This window comes from Microcaecilia unicolor, chromosome 6 (genome assembly GCF_901765095.1).
Source record: "Microcaecilia unicolor chromosome 6, aMicUni1.1, whole genome shotgun sequence".
NCBI lineage: Eukaryota > Metazoa > Chordata > Amphibia > Gymnophiona > Siphonopidae > Microcaecilia > Microcaecilia unicolor.
In genome coordinates this window covers 162,151,302-162,177,210 of record NC_044036.1, presented here as the reverse complement: position 1 = coordinate 162,177,210, position 25,909 = coordinate 162,151,302, and the positions used below count along the sequence as shown (strand labels likewise).

At 44.7% G+C, this 25,909-nt stretch overlaps 1 protein-coding gene across 1 annotated transcript in view; it reads right to left on the bottom strand.

Moving 5' to 3' along the window:
* Positions 1-2,964: 2,964 nt before the first annotated feature.
* BICD2 (BICD cargo adaptor 2) overlaps positions 2,965-25,909 on the bottom strand; it is a 219,943-nt gene continuing 196,998 nt past the window's right edge. Inside the window, 2 exon segments of the mRNA XM_030208392.1 lie at positions 2,965-5,306; positions 8,020-8,230. Of these exon segments, the coding sequence (XP_030064252.1) occupies positions 5,301-5,306; positions 8,020-8,230 (217 nt within the window). The 3' untranslated portion in view covers positions 2,965-5,300.

Here is a 25,909-nt window from a genome sequence, read left to right as displayed (position 1 = left end):
ACTTGTGAGTCTACCTTCATCCTGTGCCCCCTTGTTCCAGTGCTTTCTTTCAATTGAAAGACTCACATTTTAGTAAAAGGGCCTCTAGTCAGGTACACATTAGGAGAGTAATTTTATAATTAGCTGCTAATTTGAGAAGTCCCAAAAGACTATAATTTCCTAGATCCAGCCCCAATAGTGTACAAAAGCTGACGCTCAGATTTACACCAGCTCCAAAGGTGTATAAATGTGTGCATGTCCTCTATTCATTTCCATATGTATTATATAAAATGCTGGTGTGCATCACTCTGCCTTCAAGCCTGAGCTATGCCGTTGAGACTGCCTGTGTACAGACTGCATGAAAGTAGACACACCTGTGTGTGAACCTTTTACATTTATATGCACTCATGCAATTGTATAAAAGCCATTTTGTGCATGTAATAAGCTTATGAACTTTATAAAATTATTCCCTAGAGGAGAAAAGAGAGTAGGGATGCAATTGCCTCAGGAATGGGAAAAGAAAACAATGGCAGATCAAGATCATCTGGACTATTTAGTGTCTCCATCAATACAACTACTAATCTCTATTAACCCTTCTTTCCCCTTTCAGCTTCCTTTCATTTGAAAGAAACTCACCTCCTATACATTTATGCCAAAGAGGTATTTAAATTTCTCTCTCGTCCCCTGCCTTTCCTCCAAAGTAGATATATTGATATAGTAGCTATCCTCTAGAGTGACTGTTCTTCTAATATCCTTTTGAAGGTGTGGTCTCCAAAACCATACATGTTACTCCAACTGAGATCTCAACAGAGACATACAGAGATACTATCACCTCTCCTTTTACTAGCTGGTCATTCCTCTCCCTGGGCACCAAACTTTCATCTAGGCTTTGCCATTGCCTCTTCTACCTGACCACCTTAAGAATGTCAGATATGATCACCCCTGGGTCATGAGGCTCTTTTGTGCACAAAATACGTTACTGTCCTGTAATGCTTCCTTGGGATTTTGCATCCCAAATCGTAACCTTGCATTTTTTAAGCATTAAATCTTATTTGCCAAATTCTACATCAGTCATAGTAACATAACATAGTAGATGATGGCAGAAAAAGACCTGCACGGTCCATCCAGTCTGCCCAACAAAATAAATTCATATGTGCTACTTTTTATTTGTACCTGTCCTCTTCAGGGCACAGACCGTATAAGTCTGGCCAGCACTATCCCCGCCTCCCAACCACCAGCCCCGCCTCCCACCACCAGCGCTGGCATATTATCCACATCTTCTAGTTGGGTACTCTTTTTATGAGCTGCCTATGCAAACTGCATCAGATGTCTTTGATGATATCTATGTATACCACATCCAGTGCTCTCCACACCTCAATGTTCAATTCTCTGGTCACCCACTCAAAGAAGTTAACCATATTTGTCTGACAAGATCTAGAGATGGGCTTTTGGGAACCTTACTTGTTTGCATGTTCTATGTATTGTAGCCTACCTTCTAAAGGGAAGTTGGCTTATGAGATTTGGGGTAGATGGTGTCCTATTAATTTGTGTTTGGTTCTATCTACTCCACGGTTTCAGATGGTATCAGGGAGTCCAAGACGATCTGGCAGGTGTATTTTTAGAAGGATTTACATATACTTCTTCCTACATACATGCTTGTATTAATTTGGAATTAACACACTTCATCCATTATACCACTTAGGTTTATCAGTTAAATGCAAACTTATACCTGAAATACCAGGTTCATTCCCATGGACATTAGTTCTGCAAGTGAAAGCAAGAACAAAGTTAGTGTCTAGCAGGATGTACCATTGTAGGCAGGGAAACTGGACAGAACGGATGAAGGTCCCAACGGTTACTATCAACCCTGTATCACTTTCTTTTACTTGGGTCATTTTTGAAAGGTCTGTGGCACATCTTTGTCTCTCCTGTATTATTAAAACATGACAAGAAATGTTTCATAGATACCTTGCAGGATATGATTTTTTTTTTTAACCTGAACAAGTTTACATAGCTAACAATTTTCTTCCATTAGAATAAAAACTCAAGATAACTGGAAAAGGAAAAAAAAATTTTTTTTCTAAACAAATGGGGTGCCATGCTTTCCTCTAAGCTGAGCAGGAGTCCTCCATGTACAGTCTTGCCAGTAGGGGGTGCTGTTTCACTATCACTGTCAATAATGAGGGACAGGCAAGCTCTGCAGGAGTCCAGGGAGCCTGCCTATCTGTAGCCATTGAAAACACAATATTAAAGCACCACCACTCCACCGACACCAATGTAGATGGAGGACTCCTGCTCAGCTTAGAAGGAACAGTGGTGCTATGTCAATAGGAAGAGATCTATGCCAGGGTCTGGGCTGCCCATCAATAGAGTGGGTGGTCTGTTTAGTTTCCACTGGCAATCTAGAAACCTACACTAATCACCTTCTACGCTCTACCTTTCTGGGATAAATGAGGAGCTTCCTTTTCCTGGTTTGTTAACCCAGGACCCTTCATAACTACCAATGGCTCTTTTGGTACGCTGGTGTACTTAATGGGCATAGCATGTCATGTCCTAACATAGGACTTTCCAGCACACTAAACCCATTTCTAGTACAGCCATAAATTCAACCCTTTTCAATTATATACTTACTGTTCTAAAATACATGTGAGATGGACATCTATTTGTACTGATTTGGCTGAGTCAGACGCCCTTTCTAATAGGCTGCTCTCAGGGGCCAACTAATAATAGGGATAATAGGGCAGCACCCAAGGGCCTACAGCAGTAGGGGGCCCACCTTCTCCTAGCTTCCATCTATTTTAATCATTTTTGGTAAGTGGTTAGGGGGCCTAGATCACTGTTCTTCTGCCCCTGACCACTCTATGTTTTCTTTCAGTTGGGTATGTCTACTTGAAAAAGGAGAACTATATCTACATCTTCCCTCCCTCCCCACCCACCCCCAAGCAAAAAAAACAAAACAAAACAAATTCACTCAAGGAAGCAGAATGCCTTTTTATCCTGTTTATTGATAACTGCCAAAATGACTACCTTTACACAGGCACACTTCTTCCTACATACATGTTTGTATTAATTTGGAATTAACACACTTCATCCATTATACCACCTAGGTTTATCAGTTAAATGCAAACTTATACCTGAAATACCAGCTTCCACACTTCTGCTTTCCTCCCTCACCCTGATCTGTGTAAAGGTTACTTGGCAAAAAGCACATGCATATAACATTAAATGGAGACCAATTCACCACTAAAAGGTAATGCATATAAAACAGAATACAGTACTCATTTCAAATAAATACCCACAAAGATGAAGTAACTTTTTAATGTAATAATATTTTATGATTCAATACTGAAACAGAAGATGAAAATATAAAAGACCCACACATCAACAGGAAGCATTATGTGGGTTTATGCTTTTTTTTTTCCAGCAAACAGAAATCTTTATTTTCCCTGCAAAAAAATTATCGTCCATAAATTTACACTTTTTTTTTAAACAAAATAAGGGTCTCTTTGTTTTCTTAAATACCAATTGAATTGTTCATCCCAGCCTCAACAAACAGCACCTTAAATAATCAGGTGCGGTGATATTTTTTTGTTGATGCGCTTGTCAGTTTCTGTTTCCTGAAGTTAACGATGGTTAGATACAACATGCGAGAAAAGAGAAGCGATTTCTTATCTTTCACATTTGCAAATAATACTATGGTTAAACTGTGTCCACCACCACATGAAGCTAAGAGAACAGCAATATTCCCCATTATGTCTCCCACACCTTCAACCACAAATGTGTTCATACAGCTTGCTTTTTGTTCAATGAAGATACAAAGTCATTACATTTGGTTCCCAAACTATATTTGCATTTTTATTTTCTATACCCCTGAATTTGCAATGATCTGCAGCTTAAAGCATCACTGATCAACAGAATTCTTTACAATTTTCTCGTTAAATATCTATATATTAAGACTATCTATTTGAAAAATGTACAAAAAGGAGGAAACCCCTCTTTGCACTTTATTGCTCCGCCTGTTGGGCTCTGTCGTTCCTTTTTTAAACTCCCATTTCAAAATCTTCTGTTTGTTCTCCCTCTTTTTTCCCCACCCTCTCCCTACTCGTTCATGCAAACTCAGTCCTGCTAAGAACCTCTTAACTTATTAAAGGCACTACTGGTAACAGGTAATAACAGTTTAAAAAAAAAAATCAAATAGAGCCGCTGGAATTGGACACCAGTGGTTGACATTAGGGTTTTTCTTCCTAAATGTACCATAAATTTGGCACAACAGACAAAGAAATAACAAAACAATTCCAATTTGGAATTTAAGAGGTACAGTTGCAGAAAATTCTGTTAAATCAGCAATGCTTGGTAAGTCTCCTAAAATCCAGACAACTCTGGAATTTCTAGGTAATACTACTTAGTCCATATTTTTTTTTCAAGTGCCTGTTACTGTTTTAACCAGAGCAACGTCAAGTTTTCTTCTTGTTACATTGAACTATTCCTAAGAATAATAATACAATATGCAAAAACCCCAGAATTTGAATACCCTGGATTTCTTACCGAACATGGCAGTTAAAAATCAGTAATTTAAAAACATAAAGCTTAATATTTTATACTTAACAAAAGCTGTTGATTCACAGCACACATACATAAATGTATTTCAGCAGAGCCCCGGTTTGAGTTGAAACTCTCGTTACAAAACAAAGTCCAACAACAACAAAAAAAAAATCTCTGCGCTACATGCCGAGATAAATTAAGTACAAAAAACATTTAAAAAAAAAAAAAAAAACCTCAACAATAAACACTGTTAGACAAATCTCTGCATTTATATGACAACTTCTAGGTAAGGAATTAGGAGGCTAACAAACAAAATATCAAAAGTGCACAGGTTTTAACCATCACAGAAGAGAAAATAAAAGATGAACATCTGAACAAAAGAACACCAGAAATATCCCTTCTCTTCCCCATATGAAGATTGTTGAGTAGATCAAGGCAATAAAGTCGGAGTGTTACACGAGTCGCTGGATTTCTCAGCATTTGTAAGATTTCTTCCTGCAGCACCACTTACTGGTAACAACGTTCTCTCTTATGCATCTTTTATAACCCGCGGGGAAGGGGGAAAAATTTTCAAAGAAGTTGGTTTGCTATTTCCATAAAAATCAGAACCACAGTTGTTGAAACAGCAAGCAGCTTGTTGGGGACGGGCCCCTGGACTGGGGGCTAGATAAATGGTTTCCATTTTCTCAAGCGCCCTCAACCGGGAAGGGATGGGGAGGAAAGAGCAGCGAGTTGCCACGTGACGGGCAACGGGGGAGGGTCCTTCTCCATGAACTACTCTACAGCTGGAAAACGGAAATGAAAAAAGGAAAATTAGACAAACCTGCTAATTTTTTTTTTCAAAACAAAAACAAAATTTCCCACCCATCATCTCCTTCCCCGTCCCCCCAACTCATAACACAGCGCATTTCAATATCTTGAAAAGCACGTTAGTCAGCCGGAAAAGAATTAAAAAAAAAAGTCTCAGGCAGTTAAGTAAAGAAAAGCAGAGGCAGCCTGTGGCGATGGCAGGTGCTTTCCAAGCAGTTGGTAGGTGGGAGAGGCGGGCTGTCAATGATTCTGCAGGCAGATTACCAGGAAGTAGTAGGTTTCCAGGAGGCAGACATCTTAGGAGTGTCAAACAAAGCTCCTGCTGGAGAAGCAGGCTAGCAAATGCACAGGAGAGAAATATTTCTCAGTGAAGCTTGTCCCGGAGACATGCAAGCCAGAAGTTCATGCGGGTCAGAGCGGAGAGGAGGGAGCAGCAGCAGCAGCCTGCTTGTGGAGGTAGCTGGTGGCTTACATTATTTTCCCATGCTGTAGTCCAAGCACTGACGGCAGAATGAAAGATGGCTATTACATAGGACGGAGCAGTTATCATGGAAATGGAGAAAACATGTTACAAAGCGCACACTGCCTGAAATACAAGCACAATCTAAAGGCCTACAACAATCAAGTTAGCTTTTTTTTTTTTTTTTTTGCAGTGTCCACTGCTTCCCCCAATCTACCAGGCTTATAACCAAGATAAGCCGAATTCAGTGTGAAAGACAGAAAAGTGAACAACCTCAAGGGTTTATTTGGATGCTTTCATTTTAAGAGCTTCCAACACAAATAGCAGAAGAATCACCGCTACTCTTATGCTATTAAGGAAAAAGCATCAGAGGTCTTAATTGCCCAAATCGTTATGATTTTAATGGTAATTGCTCTAGAACACTAAAAGCATTCTGTATGTTTCAGCTGACATGACAATTGTCAACGGATCCAATCCAATTTTAGCCTTTTATTATTATTATTTTTTTAACCATTACAATTCTTTTATCACCTCTGCCTCTGGATGGAGAGAAGCTCTTGAAATGTAGCAAATTAACATTACACGCCCTGTTTACTAAGGTGCGCTAGCATTTTTAGTGCTTGCTAAATGCTAGAGTTGCCCATATGTTCCTATGGGTGACTTAGCATTTAGCGTGTGCTAAAAACACTAGCGTGTCCTTAGTGCATCGTCCCTTATGGCACTTTCTCTACACATAGAAAATCACTTCAAATAAGTACAAAATGAACAGGGCTTTACATTAAAATAAAGTTTCAGTGGTAGGCACTTATTTTGTCAAATGTACCTCATTGTGCTCTGAACTGATTAACCACAATTTGTAATGCAACATTTTTAATCACATACTCTTTTACCATTTGTATAGGCACAGATTATGAAGTACACTTTTTTTGTTTTTAAAGTTGTCCGACATGCTAAATGCCGAGAGGGCAGTTTAAAAATCCAATAAGAAATGAGCAGAGATTGGGACTAACACAGCAGCTGCTCAGCTTCTGAAATGATTAGCCATTCAGACTGAATGCAGTGTTTTCCATGCCTGTAATGTAGAGCCCTGTAACAGTGTGCCTGCATAAGTAACACAAGTTTTCTTTTGCTACGTGGTTTGCAGATGGGGTTGATTCCAAGCTCTGAGAAATACACTGTCGTTAATACTGAGAGCTAAGAAGAAACGCATTGTGCTCAGGACAATACTAGAACAACCTGTGAACGTGAACGCCATGCGGATATCTGACGTTACCCACTTATTTTCAGAACATTACGTTTCTGTAAAATGTCATGACCGCATCTTCCCCATCCCATGCATGGTTTTTTAAAAAAAAAGTGAAACTGCATTATCGGCTTGATCCTAATATTGTCAAATTTTACATCAAAATGGTGATAGGATTGCATATATATATATTTTTTCTTTTTTTACATGACATGTGCAAGTTTTGTTTATCTGATGAACCATCTTCCTCGACATTGGAGCTTAAGATGAAAGAGGACTAAGAAATCCTCCTGATTTTTATCCTGCAGGGAAGCGTTTGGGCTTTGGTGAGTGATGACATGACAAAACTTTTCTGTCCCTGGCCCAAGCAGATAGAGGGAAAGTTGATTCTAATTTTGAAAAATCTTCCCCACTTCTGTGTTCCAGATCTAAGTTCCATTGTGTGGCAGGTCACCATTTCCCAAATCACCTCAGTGAGGAGTTGAGTCCTACCTCTGCTTCTGAAGGCATTCTTTAACTTGAAGTAAGCTGCAATCCCAGAGGGAGGGATTACAGTTGTACTGTACAAACCACACTTAGCAACACTAGGTGTAATACACTGGAGTCAAAACATCCCCTCTACAGTTATATATGTCTGACATTTACCCCTTAACAGCAAACCCCACATGCGCTAATTGTGGAAGTAACAAGCTCCCTTCCATTATTAACTAATTAGTCACCCAATACATATGAAGTAGTTACTGTTAAAACCCATTCTAATACCTTTTGTATTATCTGGTTTAACATACCAACACAAGCCAACTCACTGTGAGATTTACAAGCAGCGGATCTTTAGGCCACCTGTCGCAGCAGAATAACTAGACAGAAGATGGCTTCCTACAGCGATTCTCTAGTCACAATAGATTTTGTATTTTTCACTGCAGAAGACCTGATTGCTGAGAACTGTGTCCTCTGCTCTGTCTGCACAGGAACGCACATGACTTACACTGGGGTTACTGGTCTTGGCTTTGGAAGTGGATTTTGTGCGCACCCTTTTCGTCTGCTCATGGTCCAGCTCCAAATGCTCCAGGCGCTGGGTTAGCGCCAGTTTCTGTTGGATGGCCATGCGGAGCAAAGAGTTGAGGGTCTTCTTCTCGTCTTCAGCTGCCGCCAGCTGTCGCTGCATTTCATCCAGTTGTGTGACGTACTCATCACATCTGCAATTTAATTCAAAAAAATGTGTTATTTCTGTAAAGATATTATCACAAAGAAGGGATTTCATAAGATCTTGCCGATTGCTAATATAGCTACTCTTGGTGAGATGCTTTTTCACGCAGTGAGGCAAAGTGCTATGCGACAAGTATGTGGGCCAGTGATCATCAGGAATTTCTTCCCTCAGAAACAGGAAAGGGAAACCTGAAAGAAACAGTTAACCCCAGCGAAAGTATGAAGTAATTAACTGTGTGTGGAGGGTAATTTTAAAACAGGGTGCCTGGTTTAAAGGGGCAAATGGACACATGTCATTATAAAATATCACTTTAACATTAACACTTATTTTCCGCCATATACCTATTGGTTCAATGTGGATCACATTAGCAAAGAAGCTGGACATTTCCAAGAAAACACGCAACACTAATCAATATAATAAAATAATAATATACTGTATGCTGACAAAATAACAGTCTTACTAACCATTACCATCCAAAACAACTTTCCTAAATAAATAAGTTTTTATATCCTTATGAAACTGAACGTAATTGCAGCAAAGCAAATCCTGAACATGCTTATCCAAACGAGCTGCCTGAAATGAGAAAAGAATATCTAATAACCTAGCTCTTTTTGAAGTCTTCAGGAGAGGATAAGTGAGAACAGCCACTGTTCTTGAAATTGTAAGCTTTTGTAAAAAAAAAAAAAAAAGATCCAACAGATAAAGAGGAGCAAGGCCAAGCAGTAGCTTAAAAATAAAATTAAAAAAAAAAACAATGTAAACAGCACCCTAGCATGCACAAGAAGCCAAGGTAAAATTATGTATCATACCTGATAATTTTCTTTCCATTAATCATAGCTGATCAATCCATAGACTGGTGGGTTGTGTCCATCTACCAGCAGGTGGAGATAGAGAGCAATCCTTTTGCCTCCCTATATGTGGTCATGTGCTGCCGGAAACTCCTCAGTATGTCGATATCAAAGCTCCATCCGCAGGACTCAGCACTTAGAGAATTACACCCACAAAGGGACACTCTGCCCAGCTCACCACCGCCGAAACGGGGGAGGGGAATTAACCCAGCTCATCCCCACACAAGTGGGGGAGGGGAATCCGTCCAGCTCATCCCCGCGGAGCGGGGGAGGGACACCACACCCGCCGATGCGGGGGGATCTGGCTTATCCTGCAACCGCAACCGCGGGAGGAGCTGACTGACCCTAACACCGCCGAAGCGGGAGGGGTACAAAGCTGCCCTACAGCCGCACGAAGCGGGAGGGAGTGCCGGCAGAATTTAAGTCTCAATCCAGCCCCGTAAAACGGAGGGGAGAGGAATGCAGCAGCTCACTGTAACACAAACTCGTCTCAACTCTTGAAGAATCCAAGTGAAAAAACTTGAACACGAAGTCCTCCTGAAGTAACTGTAGACTAAACTTGAACCTAAAATTCAACCAGAATAAAACAGTACAGATATCTGGGAGGGGCTATGGATTGATCAGCTATGATTAATGGAAAGAAAATTATCAGGTATGATACATAATTTTACCTTCCATATCATCAAGCTGATCAATCCATAGACTGGTGGGATGTACCGAAGCAGTACTCACCCAGGGCGGGACATAGAAATCCCTGACCGCAACACTGAAGCTCCAAACCGGGCCTCCGCCCGAGCAGCCACAGTCAAGCGGTAATGCTTGGAGAATGTATGGGCCGATGCCCAAGTTGCCGCCTTGCATATCTCTGCCAAGGAGACGGACCCGGCCTCTGCCATCGAGGCCGCCTGAGCTCTAGTGGAATGAGCCTTCAGCTGGATAGGCGGCACCTTCCCCGCGGCCACATAAGCCGCTGCAATGGCTTCCTTGACCCATCTTGCCACTGTAGGCTTAGCAGCCTGCAGACCCTTACGAGGACCTGCAAACAGGACAAACAGATGATCCGATTTCCGGAAATCATTGGTCACTTCCAAGTATCTGATGATGACTCGTCTCACATCCAGATATTTAAGAGCAGAGTATTCCTCTGGGTAGTCCTCCCTACGAAAGGAAGGGAGACAGAGCTGCTGATTCACATGGAAGCGAGAAACAATCTTGGGCAGGAAGGAAGGCACTATGCGAATAGTCACTCCTGCCTCAGTGAACTGCAGAAAAGGCTCTCGACAAGAGAGCGCCTGGAGCTCGGAAACTCTTCTGGCTGAAGTGATAGCCACCAAAAAGACTGCTTTCAACGTCAGGTCTTTCAGAGATGCCCTCGACAAGGGTTCAAAAGGCGGCTTCTGTAATGCTCTTAGCACCAGATTGAGATTCCACGCAGGCACCACCGAGTGCAGAGGAGGGCGCAGGTGATTAACTCCCTTGAGAAAACGCACCACATCTGGCTGCGAAGCCAGGGAAGCACCCTTCAGGCGGCCCCTGAAGCAAGCCAGGGCCGCTACCTGGACTTTAAGGGAACTGAGCGACAGGCCTTTCTCCAGACCTTCTTGCAGGAATGCCAACACTGAAGAAATTGGAGCAGTGAATGGAGAAAATGAGCCTGCTTCACACCACGCTGCAAAGGTACGCCAAACCCTGGCGTAAGCAGTAGAAGTAGAGCGCTTCCTCGCTCTCAGCATAGTGGCGATGACCTTGTCTGAGAAGCCCTTCTTCCTCAGACGCTGCCGCTCAATAGCCAGGCCGTAAGACCAAAGGGGGAGGGATCCTCCATCACCACGGGACCCTGATGCAACAAGCCCTGCTCCACTGGCAGCCGCAGAGGATCGTCGACTGAGAGCCTGATCAAGTCCGCATACCAGGGACGTCTGGGCCAATCCGGACCCACCAGGATTATCCGGCCTGGATGCTTTGCCACCCGGTCTAGCACCCTGCCCAGCATGGGCCAGGGCGGGAACACATAGAGAAGCTCTTATGTCGGCCACTGTTGGAGAAGAGCATCTACTCCCAGGGATCGAGGGTCCCGTCCTCTGCTGAAAAAGCGCGGCACTTGGCAATTGGCCGATGACGCCATCAGATCTAGGCTCGGCTGGCCCCAGCGCTTCGTGATGTCCAAGAACGCCTGAGCAGATAGCTGCCACTCTCCGGGCTCCAAGGTATGGCGACTGAGAAAGTCCGCCTTGACATTCATGACTCCGGCAATGTGGGCCGCTGACAGCTGTTCCAGGTTCGCTTCCGCCCACTGGCATAGACTCATAGCCTCCTTGGCTAGAGGGGCGCTCTTGGTACCTCCCTGGCGGTTGACATAGGCCACAGCAGTGGCATTGTCCGACAGGACCCGTACTGGCTTCAACGCCAGTACCGGGATGAACTCCAAAAGCGCCAACCGAATGGCTCTGAGTTCCAGGAGGTTGATAGACCACTTTGCCTCTGCAGGAGACCAGAGCCCCTGCGCTGTCCTTCCCAAGCAGTGGGCTCCCCAGCCCGTCAAAGAGGCGTCCGTCGTGACGACAATCCACTCTGGGGTCACCAGAGGCATTCCTGCAGACAACTTGTCTGTCTGCAGCCACCAGCTCAGCGCCTTGCGCACTGCTGGGTCCAAGGGAAGGCGCACAGCATAATCCTCCGACATCGGAGTCCAGCGCTGCAACAGAGAGTGTTGTAGTGGTCTCATATGAGCCCTGGCCCAGGGCACTACTTCCATCGTGGCCGTCATAGAGCCCAACAGCTGCACATAGTCCCAAGCCCGAAGAGGAGAGGCTACTCGGAACTGGTCCACCTGAGCCTGAAGTTTGACAATCCGATTGTCTGGCAGGAACACTCTGCCCACTTGGGTGTCGAATCGAACTCCCAGATACTCCAGGGACTGAGTCGGGCGCAGCTGGCTCTTCTCCCAGTTGATGATCCACCCCAGGGAGCTCAAAAGAGCAACCACCCGGTTCACAGCTTTGCCGCACTCTGCATAAGAGGGGGCTCGGATCAACCAGTCGTCCAGATAAGGATGGACTTGTACTCCTTCCTTTCGCAGGAAGGCCGCGATGACCACCATTACTTTGGAAAAGGTCCGCGGAGCAGTAGCCAACCCGAAAGGGAGGGCTCTGAACTGGAAGTGTCGTCCCAGGACTGCAAAACGCAGGAAGCGTTGATGAGGAGGCCAGATGGGAATATGCAGGTACGCTTCCTTGATGTCCAAGGAAACCAAGAACTCTCCTGCCTTCACTGCCGCTATAACAGAGCGGAGAGTCTCCATGCGAAAGTGCCGCACTTTCAAGGCCCGATTGACCCCTTTGAGGTCGAGGATAGGCCGGACAGAACCTCCTTTCTTTGGTACCACAAAGTAAATGGAGTAACGTCCCTTGCCAATCTGATTTTCTGGCACCGGAACGACCGCACCCAGGCGGATCAGGTTGTCCAAGGTCTGCTGCACTGCCACAGCTTTGACCGGAGACTTGCAGGGAGAGAGTACAAACCCGTCTCTTAAGGGTCGGCAGAACTCTAGCTTGTAGCCGTCTCTGATGACTTCCAGCACCCAAGCGTCTGACGTTATTGTGGTCCACTCGCCCAGAAACGAGGACAGCCGTCCTCCAATCTGCACTGGGGCGTGGACCAAGGCCCCGTCATTGGGTACGAGACCCTGGGGGAGGACCGGAGGGAGCACCTCCAGGACGGCGGTCTCTGCGAAAGGAATGCTGCTTGGGGGAGAAGTTCCTCTTGAAGGAAGAGGGGGCAGAGGAGCCCGACCTGCCCGGGCAGTACCGACGGGCTTCCTGAAACCATCCTCTGGAGGTACCGGAACGAGTACTAGCCCGAGCCCTGACCTCTGGTAACTTCTTGCCCTTAGACGTGCCGAGATCGGTCACGATTTTGTCCAGCTCGACCCCAAAGAGCAGCTTGCCTTTAAAAGGCAATCTAGCCAGGCGTGATTTAGAGGCGTGGTCAGCAGACCAATGTTTCAGCCAAAGCCACCGCCGCACAGAGACTGTCTGAGCCATGCCTTTAGCTGAGGCTCTCAAGACATCATACAGCAAGTCTGCCAAATAGGCTAAGCCCGATTCCAGGGCCGGCCAATCAGCCCTCAAGGAATGATCCGAGGGGGAAGCCCGCTGCACCATAGTCAGGCACGCCCTGGCCACATAGGAACCGCAAACCGAGGCCTGCAAACTTAAAGCAGTCGCCTCAAAGGACGACCTTAAGGCCGCCTCCAATCTTCTGTCTTGGGCGTCCTTTAGGGCCGTGCCACCTTCCACCGGCAAAGCCGTTTTCTTAGTCACCGCAGTGATTAAAGAATCCACGGTAGGCCACAGATAGGCCTCACGTTCACTTTCAGGCAAAGGATAGAGGCGGGACATAGCCCTAGCCACTTTGAGGCTCGCTTCCGGGACATCCCATTGAGCCGAAATTAAAGTGTGCATGGCATCATGCACGTGGAAGGTTCTAGGCGGGCGTTTCGTCCCCAGCATAATGACAGAGCCAACAGGGGCTGAGGGAGAGACGTCCTCCGGAGAGGAAATCTTCAAAATGCCCATGGCCTGCACTAACAGGTTGGGCAAATCCTCTGAGCTAAAAAGCCGCGCTGCAGAGGGGTCATCCGCTCCAACCGAGCGGGGATCCGTCTCCTCCAAGGAATCCACAAAGGACCGTTGGGAGAACTCAGATACGCTGCCCTCATCTACATCGGAGGAGACAAGGTCCTCCAAGGCCTGGGAATCAACCCGAGGGCGTTTACCTCCGGGGACCTCAACCTCTTTACCAAACGAGGGAGCAGGGGCAGCGTTTTGCATAAGGAAGGCCTGATGCAGCAGCAAAACAAACTCGGGGGAGAAACCCCCCAGACCGTGCACTTCCGCAGCCTGGGCTACAGCCCTAGACGCACCCTCAACCGGCGCTCGCAAGAGCGGGGGAGAGACATGCTGCGCATCCAAAATGGCGTCCGGTGCGACACTCCGCGAAGGAGCCGCGCGGGAAAAACGGCGCTTAACTTTAGCCGCTTTGGTGCCGTCGCCCAAATTAAGGGCGTCCATGGCATTAATGTCTCCCTCAAGGGCGGCCCATGAAGAAGCCGTCTGAGCCGCGTGGCCGGCCAAGATGGCGGAGGCGAGCAGCGGGGGATGGGCGTTTATGGCGGGAAAAACCGCCACGCCGGAGGAAGGACCGGGACACTCATCGGTCACGAAGCTGTCACCCAACAAGGGCGAATCAGACTTTAAGACCCCCGCATCCCCTCTAGAAGCGCTTAAGCGATCCGGGGAGCAACTCTTTGCGCCCTCGCCCTCCGACGCCATATGCCACGTGGAGATCAATCGGGGAACCCCCTGCCCGCTATAAAAAGGTAAAAATTACCTGCTTTCCGCTCCGAGCTGTAACGACCTGGTGTCCCAGTGAGTAGCTGCAATAAACGTTTAAATAAACATCGAAATAAACGCCTTTAAGGACGTTCAAAATTTTTTTTTTTTTTTTTTAACGGAGCCAGCGGGAGGGGGGAGAAAAGGAGGGACCTGGCGCCACCAGGTTTGCACTTGCTCAAGAAGAGCCCTCAACCCCAGGCACTCAACAAAACCTAAAAATTAGGCTTGGAGGCCTAGCCAGAGCTGCTGCTGTGTGTGACCACCACCTGCTGAGATAGAGAACATACTGAGGAGTTTCCGGCAGCACATGACCACATATAGGGAGGCAAAAGGATTGCTCTCTATCTCCACCTGCTGGTAGATGGACACAACCCACCAGTCTATGGATTGATCAGCTTGATGATATGGAATGGAGCTTTATATATTTAAAAAAAAAAAAAAACCCACAGAAACACTATCAACAATTTTCAATCAATAAATCAGACGTAACGCCATATGCAGCTTCAACATTTGTTTAGGGCAGTGGTTCCCAAACCTGATCCTGGAGGCACCCCAGCCAGTCAGGTTTGCAGGATATCCACAATGAATATTCATGAGATAAATTTGCATGCAGTGGAGGCAGTACATGCAAATCGTTCTCATGAATATTCATTATGGGTACCCTGAAAACCTGACTAGCTGAGGTGCCTCCAGGACCAGGTTTGGAAACCACTGGTTTAGGGGTTCCTAGATAAGTTACATTACAATAGTCCAATAGACTCAAGACTACAGACTGCACCACAAGCCAAAAGTGATCTTGGTCAAAATATTTCCATATGCGTCGTAAATTACGCATCATTAAAAAAGATTTTTTTAAGTTTATTAATCTGATAATCTAAAGATAGCTTATTGTCTAACAAAACTCCTAGTACTCTTATAGAGGAAGAAAATTGATACAGCGTCTGACTTAACATTACCCTAGTTTCATTCTCATCTATGGAATGACTAACCAACAGAAATTTTGTTTTTCAGGTTTATGCTTTTTTTTATCCATAGTTCTAAGGTGTTAAGAATATTCTGAAGTAAATTTAAATGAGATGAAATCATAGAAGTAATGGGAACCATGACCATTATATCATCTGCGTAACTATAGAAATAAACACCCAACTTCTCCAAAGCATAGCCCAAAGAATGCATGTATTATATTGAAAAGGATAGGAGAAAGCAGAGAGCCCTATGGTACACCACTTGAATTACTCCACTTATCTGAATAGTTACCCATCTAATTTAACTCTGTAAGAACGATCTTTCAAAAAAAAACCTGAGAACCATTTATAAACATTTCCGGTTATTCCTATACTATCCAGCATTTGAAGAAGCACATCATGATCGACCATATGAAATGTGCTAGAGAGGTCAAATTGAAGCAACAAGGCTTTCTTCAGACAGCAATATTCGTACATTATCAACAAGTGAGCCAATAACAGTCTTGGTGCTAAAATTTGATCTAAACCCCGACTGAGAAAAGTGAAGTACATTATGCTGATCCAAGTAATCACCAAGCTGGGAAGCCAGAACTCCCTCCATGAGTTAAAAAAAAAACAAAGGGATGGAATCGTTAAGTCTATAATTTATCAAATGATTGGGTTCCTTAATGTTCTTAATTATGGGAGTAATAATAATCTCTCCCATAGAAGAAGGAAAAACACCAGATTCTAAGGAGGACTGCAACCAATTTAATGACAGAAATTGCACCTACTGTAAAAGGAAAACAGAGGAGGGGTGGGGAAGATAGGCTCTTTCCAAACAATGGAGAAGACGTATGATTGTAAGTAAAAAGTAATGTTTATTACAACAACTTCACACAAAAGTTTAAACGGTGCTTGAACAGTTAAAACATCAAAAGGCTATGCACTGAAGAGTACACAATTCCTTCTCTCCAAAGAACATAACAGTACAACATATGAGCAAACGTTTGCTCATATGTGGTACTGTTATGTTCTTTGGAGAGAAGGAATTGTGTACTCTTCAGTGCATAGCCTTTTGATGTTTTAACTGTTCAAGCACCGTTTAAACTTTTGGTGTGTTAACTATCATAGCACCGGTCAAAACCTCTGGAAGACTCCTGAAGAAGGTGCTACAGTGCCGAAACACAGCTGTGTTGAGTCAAGTTTTTGTAATAAACATTACTTTTTACTTACAATCATACGTCTTCTCCATTGTTTGGAAAGAGCCTATCTTCCCCACCCCTCCTCTGTTTCCCTTTACTTTGTTTTGTGGGGATTAAGTGCACCTCCACACTCTGTGTGGTACCTCCACACCTAGTGCGGTATTTTTATGGATTGGAACCTACTGTAAAAGCACAGGCAGGTGTATGTGTCCATGTCTAAAACCCTGCTTGCACCATTTTTTTCTTTTGGTTCAATGAAAACAAAATACATTCGCAGCCCATTGATGGTACTCTTGAGCAAGGTTTCAGTATAGTATGTTTAAGCTCTTCTTCTGAAGAACAGTAAGTGAGCCACTATATGTTTTTAACTTGAGGGCTGACCGGTGAGACAATAAAGAAAGCTCTTGATAAAGCTGCAGCAAAATTAGAATCATTTATAATCTGCATGTGCATTTGTGAACTCTGCCCATGCTACATGCTTACTGGCAATGTATGTACCATCATGTCGCAGTTTGCGGACAGGGTTAACTCAAACTCTCTGAAACACTTGTCATGGCATGTACTTTTATGCCAGTTGGCAAATGTTCCTTCTAAGCTGTGTGGGAGTCCTCCAACTGCACTGCTGCCAGTAGAGGGCGGTGTTTGAATACTGTATCTTCAATCACTAGGGACAGGCAGATTTTCTGGAGGATTCTACTCACTCACACAAACAGGACAGTGGGCTGACCTGTGCTTTGATTTTTGCTTTGGGGTCTATGGTATCTGCCTGTTCAGCTTGGGACTTGCAAATCAAAAAGACTGTTTTCCAAAGGACAGGATTCCACACCTCTGCTAATGACAGACACAAGCTGTATTGTCCTGATCGGTAAAATTCAGATATCTGCACTTTGGGAGTAATTTTGTAGCTGAGGGTGCGTGGTAGGAGCCTATTCTGTGAATGAACTTAGGCTCCTTGGTTACATTACAGAATACTTGCATAATTTAATGATTCTACCAGGGCTGTCAGAAAGGGTGGGGATGTAGGGTGACCAGCTGCGGCATCAAGTTCACTTTTAATTCAGTCCTGGAAGGGAAGGGGTGTGCTGATGTAAGGTTTCATGCATCAACTGCCCTGAACCTACTTATTACCATTATTGTAAACTGGCAAGTAACCCTTTTCCCTCTGCCCAATTAACTGTTCAGTGTACTTACTAGAGTGTTAATTGGACATCCCCCCCCTTTAAGCAATTAAATGCGGAAATGTAGTATTTCCAAATCCCTGGGAACTCACAGTCCTTGCATACAACCTATATTAACAGAAATGCAGACCAGTGATAGCTTGCCGAGATAAGATGGGGAGTATACAGGCTGGGGCCTGAGAGTGTTAATTCACATCTGGGCCAAAATGGAACCCTAGACAAGAGTCCAGGTGAAGCTTCTCAAGCACCACATAAGCAGCATCCTCTCCCGCTGAGTTTCTCAAACTTTGCAGTGTTGCCATTTTTCTTCTAAAGCACCCGAGGCCTCAAGAAGCTGCTAGGAATGCGCCTGAAAATGGAGAACTTGGTATGGAAAAATGAAGAGCCCCCGTATGTTTCTAGAGGGTCGACTGGCTCATAGTGAGAACGCAAAGCACTCTCCTTATGGGCAAAGCTCTGGGACCAGCAGCTGCATCAGTCTAACTGCACAGCCGGAAAGGTCAGACCTCTGTCTCCAAAACAGCAGGGAAGGACACAGCCTTTTATGAACTGGCCCATTTCTTTGTACTGGAAGGACGAAAATAGCACGTCTCGGCTTAGGTGTACCTGAAAGCTGAAACATATTTTTGCCAATTTCTACCTTAAGCATTAAGAACAGGATGTAAATAAAGCCTAATAATTAAGCTATGTACTTGGCAATGAGGCAGGGATTATATTAACATTCATAAAAATAATACCGTTGGCAGAGAGCATGTGAAGAGCTGGACAATCTCCTGAGTCTACCAAGCACTGCTTCAGTTCCAGAAGACATTCTGTACCCATGGTGTGAATAGGGCTACCCTTCTCTTAAAGGGCACCTATCAGGAAAAGGGTTTTATGCTGTGGATAAATGTACATGACAGCTACATGGAGGCCAAGGCACTTGTGTCATTTGAACTGCACATCAGCTCTGGAAGGCTGTTGGGAGTCCTTTCAAGCTTGGTGGTTATGAGGCCACAGACTGGTGAAAAATGACTGCCACACTGCTTTTATTGAGGTAGTTTTATAAAATCATTCCTGTTTGTATGTGACCACATATACAACTAAACCACCTCCTATAATCTACCAACCAGCGTACAAGTATGCGCTTTAGCACGATAGCATGTACTTTGCCAGTGGGTGTGCACAGGGGCAAAGCACAGATTAAGTTATAAAACGTCTTAATCGGGTTTAAGCAATCGTGTTGACGTTCAAGGTGTGTTATGTGTCACGTGGAGGGGCATAATTGAAAGGGACGCCCAAGTTTTTCTGAGGATGTCCTCGCAGGATGTCCCCGTGAGGGGCGGGGAAATCCGTATTATCAAAACAAGATGGACGTCCATCTTTCGTTTCGATAATACAGTCGGGGACGCCCAAATCTGGAAATTTAGGTCAACCTTAGAGACGGTCGTCCTTAGACTTGGTCGTTTCTGATTTTCGGCGATAATGGAAACTGAGGATGCCCATCTCAGAAACGACCAAATCCAAGCCCTTTGGTCATTGGAGGATCCAGCATTCGTAGTACACTGGTCCCCCTCACATGCCAGGACACCAACTGGGCACCCTAGGGGGCACTGCAGTGGACTTCACAAATTGCTCCCAGGTGCAAAGCTCCCTTACCGTATGTGCTGAGCCCCCCAAACCCCACTACCCACAACTGTACACCACTACCATAGCCCTTATGGGTGAAGGGGGGCACCTAGATGTGGGTACAGTGGGTTTGTGGTGGGTTTTGGAGGGCTCACATTTACCACCACAAGTGTAACAGGTAGGGGGGGATGGGCTTGGGTCCGCCTGCCTGAAGTACACTGCATCCACTAAAACTGCTCCAGGGACCTGTCTACTGCTGTGATGGACCCGAGTATGACATTTAAGTCTGGCAAAAAATATTTTTAAAGAATTTATTTGAGGGTGGGAGGGGGTTAGTGACCACTGGGGGAGTAAGGGGAGGTCATCCCTGATTCCCTCCGGTGGTCATCTGGTCAGTTCGGGCACCTTTTTGTGGCTTGGTCGTAACAAAAAAAGGACCAAGTAAAGTCATCCAAGTGCTTGTCAGGGACGCCCTTTTTTTTTTTGATTATAGGTCGAGGACGCCCATGTGTTAGGCACGGCCAAGTCCCGCCTTTGCTATGCCTCTGACACGCCCCCGGGAACTTTGGTCGTCCCCGCAACTACTGCATTCAAATCACAATGGTATAAGGAGAGGTAAAATGACTCCTCCCACCAAAGATCTCTCCCTTATCTATATTGACATAAAAGTTGATGCCATAAGAAATTTGACAAATAACTATGCTTCTTTTTGGTTTCTCTTATGTAATAGTGAAAATCAGGCTTCCAAAACTTTGATAGGATTACAAACACCTCTGAAATAGCTCAGAAGGAAAACTCATGTCCTCTACGGCACTGGAACAATCTCTACCTACCTAGTGCTTCAGCTCTTGTGAAAATGAACCAAAATGGCTTCACTGATACAGAAACTTCCAGAGGCTGAAATTTTTTCTCCGGCAAGACCTTTTATGCTAAGAGATTCATATGTGCTGTGACAGGGTATATGTCTGGTCACTGGGCAACAGATCCCCTAGACAAGCCAAACATAGGAAAACCACCTAGGTGTAGTCCATTCCCATTCTACTCAGCGTAGACCCCCGGGACAATGCTGGGGTGGTTGTAGTCCAGGGTTGAGACTATGTGGGAGGTGCAGGGACAGATTAACCCAGTCCTGAAAGGCGTTGAGTGGACTAGTAGCGTGAGAAGAATCCGTGAAAGAAATAACATTGACTGGAATAGTGATCTGAACGCATATTTGCATACGTGGACTGATTTAAAATCCCCAGAATGGGAGTTAGACCCATTGGTTTTCAGTTCTGAACTGATGCCCTAGACTTATCTGGGGGTGACCTGGATGAGGGGTGGTTGACGTGGAACCATTTCACCCTGAGGGAGAAAGGGTCCTTTTTACGAGAACCTAGCAACCCAGGAGGCCCAGGAAAATTGAGTTTAACCTCTTCCGAGGTCTGGATTTCAGCTTACACTTTGGTAAGCAGTGGATGGTGGATTCAGTTTGCAGTTTGGCAAACAGTACTCTGAATGTCGGCTTACACTTTGGTGGATGGTGGATTCGGCTTGTATTTCGGCAAGCAGTGTTCAGATTTCGGCTTACGCGTCAGTAAGCAGTGGATGGTGGTATCGGTTTGCATTTCTGCAAGCAATGCCTTGTAACTTCAGTTTGCTCTATGGCATGGGTCACATGTGCCCTCGAGTCAATGTTGACTCCTGGCAACTACACGAGGGACCCCTCCGCCCCATGGTTTTCTTGGCATGATATAGAGGTGTTTGCCATTGCCTTCCCCTGAAACATGGCCTAAAGGTTAGAAGAACTGGGGACCCGAAGGCTCAGGTTCAAATCCTACTGTGGGACCTTGTGGCCTTAGGCAAGTCACTTAACTTATTCTAAAGAGAAAGAAACTCAAAGCAAATTATTAGGGCTCTGCTCTGCCCCCCCCCCCCACCGCTCTTGTTCATTAGCATATTCAGGAGTCATTGCAAAGGCAGCACGGGCCACATGACTGTACCATTTTTCATAGAGCATGACAACGGGGATATCCTTGGTAACACTTTAGTGTACACAGCTTTGAATGTTGTGAAGTTTAGCCTTATGCTAAAATGTGACTATATAAATTAAGTTTTACAATTAGTGTGCGCCCACACTGTAAATGAAAACTGCTGACAAAAGATCCTGGGGATGTCTGGGGCCATCAAACAACTGCTGACATTTTAATACTCTGTTCTGTGGAATTAAAATCCCCAAACATCTGCCCATATGTGCCACCACATCCCACCAGCAGCTTTTCTTTAGATGAAATTTATTTATCAGGAAATGAGGTGCTGCAGGCAGTGAGATACACGCCTGCTTACTCTGCAGAATAAAGATAAACTGCTATTGCTATCCCAGGACTAGCCTTTTCCTGGTTTTTTTTTTTTATTATTTATTGCTTGTGCCCCACAAATTTTCAGCTCATCCCTTCAAACTCATTTGGCAAACACTGTTTTGTTTTGTTTTTGTTGCTGTTTTTCCAGTTACAGCAGTAAGGTAAGCAACTTTTAGAAGCTAAATGGGTGCCAAGTTTAGAAAACTAGAAGAACATCCCAGCAACCTTGTAAACAATTCATGTTCCATTAAAGTTTTGTTCTGCCCAGTATTAACTAATTAGCGGAACATGGATTTTTCTAAAAGGTGGCACACCACTGCTAATATACTGTGGGACCCAGCTGACTGCCTTTCTCAGCTGCAGCAGCCCACAGGTTATTTCTTCAAGGAGAACATTAAAATTCCTTACACATGTGGCCAGCCTGTTTGCCAAGTTGCAGTATTCACTGGCACTGGGTAGTATGGAAGACCTGGATTTGTTCTCAGCTCAACCACGGGTGGGACATCCCATCCATCAATCAGCAGTGACACGTACTGGCCACATTCAGCATGCACACCCTGCGATTGATGCTATGAATGCTAGGCTGTATGGAAGGGGAGGGGGAATAGGTAAATGGTCCATATAATGTCTTAGCCTCAGTACAGACCAGTTCCGATTGAGCTGGAAGCCCAAAGAAGAGGGAAGAAACTGCTGCAGCAAAAAAAAAGTTCCCTAAGGAAAAGCAGACACTACATTTCCTTCCTCGGCTGCTTCCTACCGGAAGACTTAAAATCAATAATCTCTCACAGAAAAATGAAGGACTGATTAATCCAGTTACGCAGGCTCAGTTTCATCGCAGTACATCTCCACTACAGATAAGGAAAATGAAGCAGATAGAAACCTTCTCTTCATTCTGCAAAAATGTGCCAACAGGTAATAGAAGTGCCACGGAAGAATGCAGACACCTTACAGGATCAGTCTAAAGACAGAAAGTCAATACAACTTCAGCATGGAACAGAGAAATTGTCCAAGTACCAAGCAGCAGACTCTCCATCATCTTGTCAGGCTATGCGGTTGCTGAAAGGACCATTATAAAAATAACATGGTACAAAGCAAACAGGTCTGTTCCAGCAGATCATACCAGGAACCTGGATTGTTACACTCTCACAAAGAAAGTGTGCGAGCCTTGCAGTCAGGCACAGCTTAAACAGCATAATCCTAGCTTTTCTCCTCATGCACTAGATGTAAAAAGCACAGAGAGATACCCAGCACAGTGAGTGGCTGAATTAATTCTGACTAGAAGCAATAAATTAATTATCAATGCAAATGAAAAGTAATTACAGCTTTCAGCATGGGGCATCCATAGACATTGTTATGGGGCTGTGATGAATCCAGCACGTGGTGTCTCCCTTCATTAGAAGAGGAAGTATTTTAGAGAACAATTTGCCTGGAGTGGTACTGCAGGTTATAGTAATGTGGGGTAGCTAACTTTTTGAACCCTCAACAGGAAAGCTTGTTGTACTGCAGCATATACAGACACACAAAGCAATATTTTGCACAGGACATCAGGAACGAATTCACATGTCCAGGTCAGGATGTTCAGAATTCCCAAGACATGAACACAGAGCCTTTTGTAAAAATATGTATTTGCCTGCAAGTCCAGTGGTGACAGCCATTTCACCAAAAAAAACACAGTAAAACAAAAACATTCAAAATGGGTCAGTATTCAGATTTATGCCTGAAAACTATGTGTGTAAGTGCTGGATTTTTACAAACCTCTTCGTACAAGAGGAACCATATAAGAAACAGAGACCTAAAGAAGAAAGCTACCACAAACAGAAGCGCATTTTACTGTGCACACCATGTGCAAAGAGGTTTAGTCAAAAGTTAACTCTCGTGGTCCACATGAACACACAGTATATTTAAATTCATGGTATTCTGCTGCAGTTCACAGAAGCAAACACGAGATTTTAACAGATGCACAACGCAAGAAATTCACTACTAGGTCCAAGGTAGAGTAGAAAGGTTAGTTCAAGAGGATTTTATGAATTGCCTGCAATTTTAAAAGATGTGGAGGGGCATAACCGAAAGGGATGCCCAAGTTTTGCTGAGGACGTCCTTGCAAAACTTCCCGGTGGAGGGGCGGGGAAACCCGTATTATCGAAACAAGATGGACGTCCATCTTTCGTTTCGTAATACGGTCGGGGACGCCCAAATCCTTAAATTTAGGTCATCCTTAGAGATGGTCGTCCCTAGACTTGGTCGTTTCTGATTTTCGGCGATAATGGAAACCAAGGACACCCATCTCAGAAACGACCAAATGCAAGTCCTTTGGTCGTGGGAGGAGCCAGCATTTGTAGTGCACTGGTCCCCCTGACATGACAGGACACCAACTGGGCACCCTAGGGGGCACTGCAGAGGACTTCATAAATTGCTCCCAGGTATATAGCTCCCTTACCTTGTGTGCTGAGCCCCCCAAATCCCCCCCCCCCAAAACCCACAACTGTACACCACTACCATAGCCCTTACGGGTGAAGGGGGGCACCTAGATGTGGATACAGTGGGTTTGTGGTGGGTTTTGGAGGGCTCACATTTACCACCACAAGTGTAACAGGTAGGGGGTGGATGGGCCTGGGTCTGCCTGCCTGAAGTGCACTGCACCCACTAAAACTGCTCCAGGGACCTGCATACTGCTGTCATGGAGCTGGGTATGATATTAGAGGCTGGCAAAAAATATTTAAAAAATGTTTTTTTGAGGGTGAGAGGGGGTTAGTGACCACTGGGGGAGTAAGGGGAGGTCATCCCCGATTCCCTCTGGTGGTCATCTGGTCAGTTCGAGCACCTTTTTGTGGCTTGATTCTAAGAAAAAAAAAAGGAGCAGGTAAAGTCGTCCAAGTGTTTGTCAGGGACGCCCTTTTTTTCCCATTATGGTTTGAGGCCGCCCATGTGTTAGGCACACCCAAGTCCCACCTTCGCTACGCCTTCGACACGCCCCCATGACAGAAAGCAGTTGGGGACGCCCAAAATCGGCTTTCCCTTATACCGATTTGGGCAACCCTGTGAGGACGCCCATCTTGCGATTTGTGTCGAAAGATGGGCATCCTTCTCTTTCGAAAATAAGCCTGACAATAAGAGATAAGAGCTCTGAGCATGTGTCCAAAGAAAACACAGATCTGCACATGAACTGGAATATTCTGTACAGAAATATAAGTCTTGTACAAATTTTCTGTGCAAGACATTTTTGGGAGGCTAATATATACGGTTCACCACAGACACAGGCTGGCACTTTTCATTTTGTGTGCATGTGTCTGGCAGGCTTTCCCTGATTAATGTGCAAGTTCTGTGTACTTTGAATTTGCATCTCATTAGTTACTGCACGGCTGTGGAATATTTTCTCAGTCTCATAGTAGAAACTGTGTGCTTTCTGCCTCGGCCCCAGAGTGAAATATAAGTTCATGTATATCAAATACATGACCCTGTCCTTTACCCTTTATATTAATACTTATCTGCAATAAAAGTTTTCTTTTAAATTTTAAGGTGGCGTTAGACATCATTAAGGGAAAGGGGGGGGAAGGGGAATGGGACTTAATATACCGCCTTTCTGAGGTTTTTGCAACTACATTCAAAGCGGTTTACATATATTCAGGTACTTATTTTGTACCAGGGGCAATGGAGGGTTAAGTGACTTGCCCTGAGTCACAGGGAGCTGCAGTGGGAATTGAATTCAGTTCCCCATGATCAAATTCCACTGCACTAAGCACTAGGCTACTCCTCCAGGTGTCTAACACAATTGCCCCTTCAATTCAAATGTGCAGATGTAAATGCTGACAAAGGAACTGTTTAAAATATATACATCTTGCCACTGTAAAATGGGAAATACATGTATATTTTTTTAACCAGCGAAACCATGCCCACAACACATCCTTGCAAATCTGTGTGTACTGCAGCATCTACAAGTAAAACAATGCTATTGTAAAACTGGCATTTGCACAAGTAACCCTGTTTACATCTATAATTGCTGCTGTTTACACACATAGATGACATGCAACCCTTCTAAACTGACCTGCAGCACAGCATAATGTTCCACCACATGACCATACAATGAGCAAAACTTCTGCATTCTTCTCTTCAAAACAGCAGACTGCCTTGTGGTAGCATCATAGTACATCCA